At 41.1% G+C, this 9901-nt stretch overlaps 1 protein-coding gene across 1 annotated transcript in view; it reads left to right on the top strand.

The window, feature by feature from the left end:
• HTR1E (5-hydroxytryptamine receptor 1E) overlaps window positions 1-6691 on the top strand; it is a 70392-nt gene extending 63701 nt beyond the window's left edge. The window contains exon 3 of the mRNA XM_008687326.1: window positions 4965-6691. Within this exon, the coding sequence (XP_008685548.1) occupies window positions 5145-6242 (1098 nt within the window). The 5' untranslated portion in view covers window positions 4965-5144 and the 3' untranslated portion in view covers window positions 6243-6691. The remainder of the gene's footprint in view (window positions 1-4964) is intronic.
• Window positions 6692-9901: the final 3210 nt, after the last annotated feature.

Raw genomic sequence — 9901 nt, forward strand, 5'->3', positions numbered from 1 at the left:
GTTTCAGGTATACAACACAGTGATTCCACATTTACATACATCAAGAAGTGGTCACCACGGTAAGTCTAGTTACTATATATCACCGTACATAGTTACTATAGTATTACTGACTATACTCCCTATGCCACACTTCACATCCCCACGACTTATTTATATTATTACTGGAAGTTTGTAGCTCTTAATCCCCTTCACCTATCTCATCCATCCTCCCACTCTTCCCTCTGGCAACCACCAGGTGTTCTCTGTATTTATGAAGTTTATGAGTGTGTTTTTGTTTTGTTTTATTTCTTAGATCCTATAATAAAGATTTTTTTAAGTTATTTGAAGAAATTTGGGCAAAATGAAAATGATCAAAGAAGAGATGAAAGGATATTTATGATAAATTAGCAATAGTTATTGAAAACCAATAAAAGACTAAATAAGATGGTGAAATTAAAAGTGAGTGTGCTCATGACCTCTTGTCCCTGGTGTTCCGTCACTGGGGTAGTATAAGTCAGAGGCTCTGACACATCTCAGTAAATGAGCGCAGCATACATTGACCCATTTGGTTTATAGCGATTCTCTCCTCTTTCTGATCTCAATGAAAAACCATTTAAATATGGCTTTGGACTGCACTGGTATTTTCTATGTCATAATCAGAGCAGAAACTAAAAGTTACAAACCCCCAAAGCAGTCCCTGCTTTAACTCTGATAAGATTATGTCTGTTTTTAGCTATGATTATTGCAGTTAATTTTCCAACCCAATGGACTAATGAAGGTTTGGTATATTGATATTGCTGTTTGGACTGGTTCTGCAGAACGTGTTTTGAGTTAAGTGTTATAATTCCTCCTCCCCTACTATGAGAAAAGCTAAAGAGACTTAAATTTTCAGGTGCTACTTAACTAGCACTGTTCTCATTAGAAATCATACTACCTCCTAAGGAGTGGGTAGTGATTATAAAACCATACGTTATTTTAAGAAGGTAAAGGAACCCAAGACAACTGGAATTGGATCATTTCCTGAGTATGGCTACATCTTTGTTCCCATCACAGTCCCTAGTGTAATCCCTTAAATTGCTCAAAGAATTCTACTTCCCTGGTGTCCCAGCCCTATGGACTCCCAGCCTCTTCCATTATTGCCTTCCTGCTTCCTCCTTTGCATTTCACTCACTCCAGAAATGCTCTGGGCCCCAAGATAAAGGATACAGAATGTAGCAGTAAAAAACAAAACAAACAAAACTGCAAGTAGTCCAGTGTAAAAAGACAATCTCTCACCCTAAAAAGAAAACAACCTTGACCCCACATCTCCCTCCACAGCTACTTTATTTCTCTGCTCCCCTTTTCAGCAAAACTCTTGAAGTACTTGTTCTTATTCAGTGCCTCTATTTCCTTTCTTCTCATTCTTTCTTGAAACCACTACCTTCAGCCTTCACTCTCCACCACTGCACCAAACGGGTCTTGTGAAGATCACTGGTGTCATCCACATTCCCCAGCCCAATGGTCAAGTCCTCACCGCCCACCACCTGTCAGCAGCACTTATACAGCTGATCACCCTTACTTCATACACTCTTTTCACCTGGTCTTGGGATGGAATTATCTCTCATCCTTCTCCTGCACCTGAATAAGCTGTTCTCCTCTGCCTTGCTGGTTCCTCCTTTTCTTCCTGATCCTTGATTAGTGAAGAGCTCCAGCACCCAGTTCTCAGACTTGTTCAATCTAAAATTGCTCCCCAGGTCATCTCACCCAGCTATTCAAAAGATTATGCTCTACATGGTGTTATGGAACACACTTCAAGATATATTTTTAAGTGAAAAAAGATAAAAGATGGCAAACTGGTTGTGTGCAGGAATTTGGAGTGACCGACGACACGGAGATACAAAACTTAACTCCTATTCTGAAAGGCTTGGGCACAGAATAAACCAGGAAGACACATTAAAGACCTGACAGTGTAGCCCCAACCAGTAATGTTTTTGCTAATTTAACTGGAGGCAGTTAAAAAGATGAATCAGACATACATCCCATCCTCCAGAAATGTACAGTTAGTTGGGGGCGGGGGGATGAAAAATAAATAGGGACAGAGTAAGGAAGAAAATGGTGCCACCAGAGAAATGAGAATTAGGATGTATGGGAGCTCAGAAATAGAGCAGCTTTTAAAAGCTTGATGAAGCTGAATTATTTGATTTTTTTTTTACTTCATGTTTTTAAAATAACATTTCCTAATTATCTCTATTATCAAACTAAAACTTCTAAAGTTTTCTGTCTCTTATCCATGCTACTCTCTAAATTCTCAATCTTCCAATCAGAGTGGAAAAGACTTTTTATTTAGAACTACTTTTCTGGGGTGCCTGGGTAGCTCAGCTGGTTAAGCATCTGACTCTTGATCTCAGCTCAGGTCTTGGTCTGTGAGTTCCAGCGCCACACTGGGCTCCACATTGGGCTCCATGCTGGGCATGGAGCCTACTTTAAAAAAAAAAAAAGAATTACTCTTCCAACAAACCTCAAGAACCCAAGAAAAACATAACTTAGGATTAATGTTTGCAGGAAAAAAAAAGAACTCTATTTCATGTAATTAAGGAGAAAGGGATAAAATAGAAAACATGTTGGTCACAGGGAGAAATGTAGAGAGGTTGCCCCAACCTAATAGATGGCTCAGGTGCAACCCAGGTCTCTCTGATTCCAAAGCCCATACACTTCCAATGCTACAGTTTATCTCAGATATAAATGCAAGTCTAAACTGACTATAAAAGAAGGGAAAATGACCAGGGGAGAAGAAAACATTTAATTTAAGAGAAAGAATGTATTGTTGGTGGATCAAGTCCCATAGAAGAATTAGGGAAACATGAATTTCAAGAGGATACATCTGCAGAAATGCTATAAAAGCATAAGGAAAACAGAGAGGCAGAATGATTCTCATTTCACTGCAGAAAGATAAAGACTGTTTTAAAAACAATTGCCCCATTTTTGGCCTCTAGTGAAATCATTTTCTTTTACTTTCTATATCTAAAGAATAAATGGTAACCATCTCCCAGTCTTGATTTTTGCCCAATGGGCAGACGAAATTAAATCCAGAGCTAGACAGATCTCACTCTGGCTGGAGATTTTTATTCCTGCCCCCTGATTTCCAGTCCCCAGGCCCCCCAGACTTTCACCCAGTCCATTCTCCATTTCATACTTGCCTCACCTGCTCCTGCCCTCATTAAAGAATGTCTGTTAAGCCTAATCCACATCAATCTATGTCCGTCCTTATAACAGCCAAAATGCCAGTTGTCTTTCAAGTTTTCCTGGACCTAATCCCACAGAGACAAATCAGAGGATTTGATCGATGTCCTGACCAGCAGCCATTGACTATGAATATTCCTATGTGGATTTTGATTGATATTTGGGTTTACAGTAGTCCCCCTCCTCCGCAGAAGATGCATTCCAAGACTGAATACCTGAAACCACAGATAGTACCGAACCCTATGTGTAGTACGGTTTTTCCTCTACTTACAAACCTATGATAAAGTTTATCAGTTAGGTACAACAGAAGATTAACAACAGTAACTAATAAAAAATAAAACTATTATAACAGCATACAATAGTGGCGCCTGGGTGGCTCAGTCAGTTAAGCACCAGCCTTCCGCTCCCGCTCAGGTCATGATCCCAGGACTCTGCTCAGCGGTGGTTCTGTTTCTGCCGCTCCCTCTGCCCCTCCCCCGCACTCGTGCTCCGTCTCTTGCTTTTGCTCTCTCACATAAATAAATAAAAATCTTTTAAAAAACAGTATACTATAATAAATATTATGTGGTGAATGTGCTCTCTCAAAATATTTCATTATGCCGTACTCACCTTTCTTGTGGTGATTTGAGATGATAAAACGCCTACTGATGACATGAAGTGAGGTGAATGGTGCAGGTTTTGCGAGGTAGAGTTAGGCTACTATTGACCTTCTGAGGATTCGTCAGAAAGAGGACCATGGGCTTGCAGACCTGGTAACTGAAAGTGCGGAAAGCGAAACTACAGATAAGGGGGACTCGAACCTTTTTTTTTTTAATTCCTTACAACTATGCGTTCAATAAATGTCACTATCTCACTGATTGCCAGCTATCCAGAGACAGACAGATCATAGATGGTAGGTAGACAGATAGATGATAGATGATAGATAGATAGATAGATAGATAGATGATAGAAAGAAAGAAGGAAAGAAAGAAATTGAAAGAACACAAATGTTAACAAACTAAACACATTTTTTTTTCTAATGTGGAGTTCTTTGAGCTTGGTGATGATGCTGTTTCACAGTCAATTTACTGTATTACTCTGAGAACAATTTGCCATAAACATCAAAGTAATGTTACATGCTTTTTTTCTCTCTTTTCTCCAAAGAAATGAACAGTGGGATGTGTAAAATGTCAGAAATAATTACACAAAATCGCACAATTTCATTGTGACACTAAAATATCTTTGGAGTTGAGCATTTGCTATGAAATTTTAAAACTGCTTTGAAGTCTGATTATTATGAACAACATAATTTTTTTCTTTAATGTCCCAGAATTTCTAAAGTATGATGCAAGGTGAATATGTTTCCAAATAAAAAATAATTTATGTACAGATGTATATATATTAATAAATATAAATAAGAAAGTAATTCAGGTGGCAAGATAGACTTTAAAGTCGGTAATGTCTTCACAAGAAAGAGTTTGGGTACTTCATTTTTTAAAAAGTATCTTTTTGGTAGCTATACTTGTGTTTAGCACAGCATAAGGATTAGACTTGTGAGTCACTATGTCTACCTGAAATTAACGTAACATTGTGTGTCAGTATATGTCAATTTTAAAAAAATATCTTTTGAAGAATAATGTAAAAATGAACTTTATACCCAGAAATAAAAAAGAAAATCATGCCAAAAATGGTAAAGAATTTATAAGTACTGAAATACGATAACATTTTCCAGGGGGAAAAAAAATATGACTTTTTCATTCATTAACCAGTAGCATACTATCTTCCAGGAACCCTCAGAAGAAATGCTGTGGTGCTTCCTTTTACCCATACAAAATGGAACATAAGAAACTACATAGCTGAAGAAACTACAGTCTTTTATAAATGAGAGGCATTGAAGTCTAAGTCATTTCCAGCTGAGGGAAAATCACCAACAGCTTCTCCACAGTGTAGATTGAAACAGGGAAAACATGAATATCACTAACTGTACCCCAGAAGCCAGTGTGGCTGCGAGACCCAAGACCATCACTGAGAAGATGCTCATTTCCATGACTCTGGTGGTCATCACCACGCTGACCATGTTGCTGAACTTGGCCGTGATCACGGCTATCTGTACCACCAAGAAGCTCCACCAGCCTGCCAACTACCTGATCTGCTCCCTGGCTGTGACAGATCTCCTGGTGGCGGTGCTCGTCATGCCCCCGAGCATCACGTACATCGTCATGGACAGCTGGAGACTAGGGTACTTCATCTGCGAGGTGTGGCTGAGTGTGGACATGACCTGCTGCACCTGCTCCATCCTCCATCTCTGTGTGATTGCTCTCGACAGGTACTGGGCCATCACCAATGCTATTGAATACGCCAGGAAGAGGACGGCCAAGAGGGCCGTGCTGATGATCCTCACCGTCTGGACCATCTCCATCTTCATCTCCATGCCCCCTCTGTTCTGGAGGAGCCACCGCCAGCTCAGCCCACCTCCTAGCCAGTGCACCATCCAGCATGACCATGTCATCTACACCATCTACTCCACACTCGGGGCATTTTATATCCCCTTGACTTTGATACTTATTCTGTATTACCGAATCTACCACGCAGCCAAGAGCCTCTACCAGAAAAGAGGATCGAGCCGGCACTTAAGCAACAGAAGCACGGATAGCCAAAATTCTTTTGCGAGTTGTAAACTGACACAGACTTTCTGTGTGTCTGATTTCTCCACCTCAGACCCTACCACAGAGTTTGAAAAGATCCACACCTCTATCAGGATCCCTTCCTTCGATAATGATCTAGACCACCCCGGAGAACGTCAGCAGATCTCTAGTACCAGGGAGCGTAAGGCAGCACGCATCCTGGGGCTGATTTTGGGGGCGTTCATTTTGTCATGGCTGCCATTTTTCATCAAAGAGTTGATTGTAGGTCTGAGCATCTACACAGTGTCCTCTGAAGTGGCTGATTTCTTGACGTGGCTTGGTTACGTGAATTCTCTGATCAACCCTCTGCTCTACACAAGTTTTAATGAAGACTTTAAGCTGGCTTTTAAAAAGCTAATTAAGTGTCGAGAACATACTTAGATGGCAAAAAGCCAAAAGGCGTTGTTTTTACCAGCCTGTGAGTGGACAGAGGAAAGGGGTTCAACTTATTAATTCTTGAACACAGTTGGTTCAGAAAAGATTGTAAGGTAGTGTGGTCTTTTTGTTTGTTTGTTTGTTCCGTTTCGTTTGAGGTTTGTTATGGTGTGCCGTTTTCTACCTCTGGTTTTATTTGTGGTACATGATTTCAAATAAACATCCTATAAAGACAGAAATTTCATAGAAGTAATAATAAGGTGAAATAGTAACTACTTTTTTTTAGCCATTTCAATTAATCCTGCAATTAAAGAATGCCAAAATAAATCTTCATTTGCAGAATTTCTTATTACTTATAAATCAAATACCTGATAACTTGCCCTCGTGTGGCATTACATCTGAGGTCGTGGCTCCATATACGTGCAAATTTTAGTGGGGATTGCATGACTACATAAAGCATTAATAAAATTTTTAAAAAAGTGGTGCGCTGTCATCTGCTTGCAGACCTGAGCTAAAATCATTTACTGTGACTACATAGCCCACTCCTTTTAGGCACAAATAGTACAGCTGACGTGTCCTTTATAGTTCATGATTAAATATGCTTCTTCATTCTTTAAAAAGAACCTGGAATGAATACTCTGGCACTTTCCTAGGTCTTTGACTATGAATATGAAACATAAACAAATACAAGATAATCTAAATCTCCTTTGGTCCATGTGTTGCTTTATTACCTGACAGGCACATTGGACCTCCTCCCATTCTAAGAAGTGTCCCACCGAGCCTTGCACACACTCCCTCACTCTAGCAGGATTCGGGTGGGAGTACAAGCAGCTTAACAGAGTGGAGTGATCAAATGAAGGAATATTTTATCTGAGAAACTTTGTTGGAGAATGTTACTCATTAAATTCCCAGTTGTGCACTTGGAAAAACAATTAGAAGTTGAAAATCTGTGTTTACCACAAAGGTCACCCGTCGAGGAAATGAGCATGAAATTGTGGACCCTAGGATTTCAGGGGCTTCCAAGCCAGGCTGCACCCTGGGGCCAGGAGGTCGCAGATGGGACCTGAGGCCACAAGCACCTCTCCTGACCTGGGGTGACTACTGTAGTCACATGGAGGAGCTTACAACTAAGTCAAGAGTGATGACAGAAGGGAACAAAAGTCTTTAAATTCATGTACACTGTCAAGTCAGTGACTATTTTACACCTCTTCTCGTCTCATCCATAGCTTCTCCCCGTCACTCTCCACAGGTCATCTCTCTTTGCTTGCTGAGAAGACACAAATTTGCTCCCTCTCCACCTCCATGTTTTAGCCTTAAATCTATGTCCTCTAATCTTTTCTGTAATCTTGCACATTTCTCCTTACCCCGAACTCCTCTTCCCCACTCCCCCCTCCTCTCTCTGCCCCTTCTCTCTTCCTCCCTTCCCCACTCCTTCCTCCTTCCCCCTTCCTCTCCCCACTCTTCTTTAATCTCACCTCTCAGTTTGCTCAAGTCTCTCGGACCCTGGTGTACACTTCCTTGGGCCCTCCTTCCCGCTCGAGTGCCTGCTCCGTTTCTCTCCTGGCTCTCCCACCTGAGTTTCTCCACTCATCAGTCCTTCATTCTGCTCACCTCTCACCTTCCACCAACTTTCCTGTCCTTTGCCATCTGAGTGTGCCCCTCCTAGCTCTCCTGAAACAGATCTCCCAAAGGTCTTTGGTGACTTGCCAGTAGGCAAATATAATAACCTTCCCTCTGTCCTTATCTACTTCCCAATCTGTCAGTTAAAATAGCTAAGCCTCCCTTTCTTGTTTAAGCCCATGACTTCCAAAATGCTTTACTCCCCTGATTCTCCAACCACCTCCTCATTCTTTGTCTCCTTTTCTTCCTCCTGGGGCATTGCCCTCAGCTCTTACCTCCAGTATCTCCATACTCCGTCCCATCCCATCACATGCCTGTGGCTTTTCAATTTGTGTCTTTAGTCTTGATCTTTGTCCTTCTCAAACTCCAGACCCAGGAATTACATCCAGTGAACATCTCCCTATGAATAGTCTATTGGTTCCTCAAACACAGCTTTTCCAAACTGAACTCACAATCATTTTCCCACATTCAAACCTTCTTCTCCTTCCACCTTCCCAGTCTCAGATAATAGGATTACCATGCTTTTTATCATTCCTATTAGAAAAATGTGAGATCCTCTCTTTGTGGCTTGTCTCAAACATCTAGATAATCTTAAAGTCTTATCCATTTACCTCTACAGAAATATTTGAATATGCCCCTTCTTCTCCAATAATTTGGTCCCCTCATCCATTCCAAATCTTCTTATCTGATCTACATACCTCTGGAGTCCTTCACCTGCAGCTCTGCCCCTACGCACCTGCATACCCATCAGATGCATCGTCTAGAACAGTGGTTTTCAGAGTGGCAGCTCCCAGCCAGCTGCGTTAGCATCACCTGGGAAGTTGAGACAAATGCGATATCTAGGGCCCCACTGAAGACATACTGAATCACAAATTCGGAGAGTAAAGCTTCTGTTTTGATAAGCCCTCTAGGAGATTCTGGTTTGAGAATCACTATCCTCAAGCATACCACTGGTTTTTAATTATAGTACTCATAATCCTTTACTATTTTCCAGTTTCAAATAAATTAAGAATCCTTAGTATAATATTCAAGGCTCCTTCATTTTGTGACTTTAAACTACCTTCCCAGAGTTGTGTCTCACCACTTCTTCTCACCCACCTCATCTTCCAGAAAAGTCTGGATATTTTCTGGGTTTTCTGAGCTCCGCTAACAGTTGATCCCACTGCTTCAGAAACCTGACCCCATGGCTTTCCATTCTTCTTCTGCCAATTCTTCATGCAATCTTGCAGCTCAAATGCAATCTCTTCTCAGATCCTTCTTCCTTCTCTATCACTATGAAAGTCCTCTCTCCCAGCTCTATGCTCCCATAGAACCCCATTTCTATTGCTATTATAATATGCACCCTATCTTATAGTACATTTGTTTGTGTATATCGGCTGTCTGCCCTAATAGATTGTGAGCTCCCTGAGGGCAGGAACCATGTCTGTTTCATTTCTGTATTCCTAGGGACTCCTGCAGTGTTTTGCACAAAGTAGGTACTCAATAAATGTCTGTTAATGTGAATGAATTATGTCCCTGGAAGAGAAAATGTAAATGTACCATCTTCCTCCAGTGAGAAAACCAAACTTCTAAAATCCCATGGTGCAATACTGACTTTTTTTTCTCCCAAAACTTACCCTACCACTTCCCAACCTTGTTCTAAAAACTGTTAGAAAAAGCTTCCACATGGAAAGAAAAAGGATTGCCTGTTGAATATAAATGAATATACTTTATTCTGTAGGATTCAGGCTAAGCTGCTTTCAAAGAAGGGGCCCCCAAATATAGTAGTTCACACAAGATAGTTTCTTTCTCCCTCACATGACAGTAAAGAGGTAGGAGGGCAGCCCAGAGTGAGTAGGAGACTCTGCTGCCAACACTATCCAGGACAAGATAGTTCTGCCTTCCTCCCGGGGCTTGTTCTCATCTGCATGGCCAAAGCTGACTTACCATCACATCCACATTCCAGTGCACAGGAAGTAAGAGAGAAGTAGAGAGCAGTTTCCTTTTAAGGAAGTTATGTGGATCACACAACTTCTGCTTGTACTCCCTCGGCAATAATTGGTCAC

This window comes from Ursus maritimus, unplaced genomic scaffold, assembly GCF_017311325.1.
Source record: "Ursus maritimus isolate PB19 unplaced genomic scaffold, ASM1731132v1 scaffold_13, whole genome shotgun sequence".
In the NCBI taxonomy this organism is placed as follows: Eukaryota; Metazoa; Chordata; class Mammalia; order Carnivora; family Ursidae; genus Ursus; species Ursus maritimus.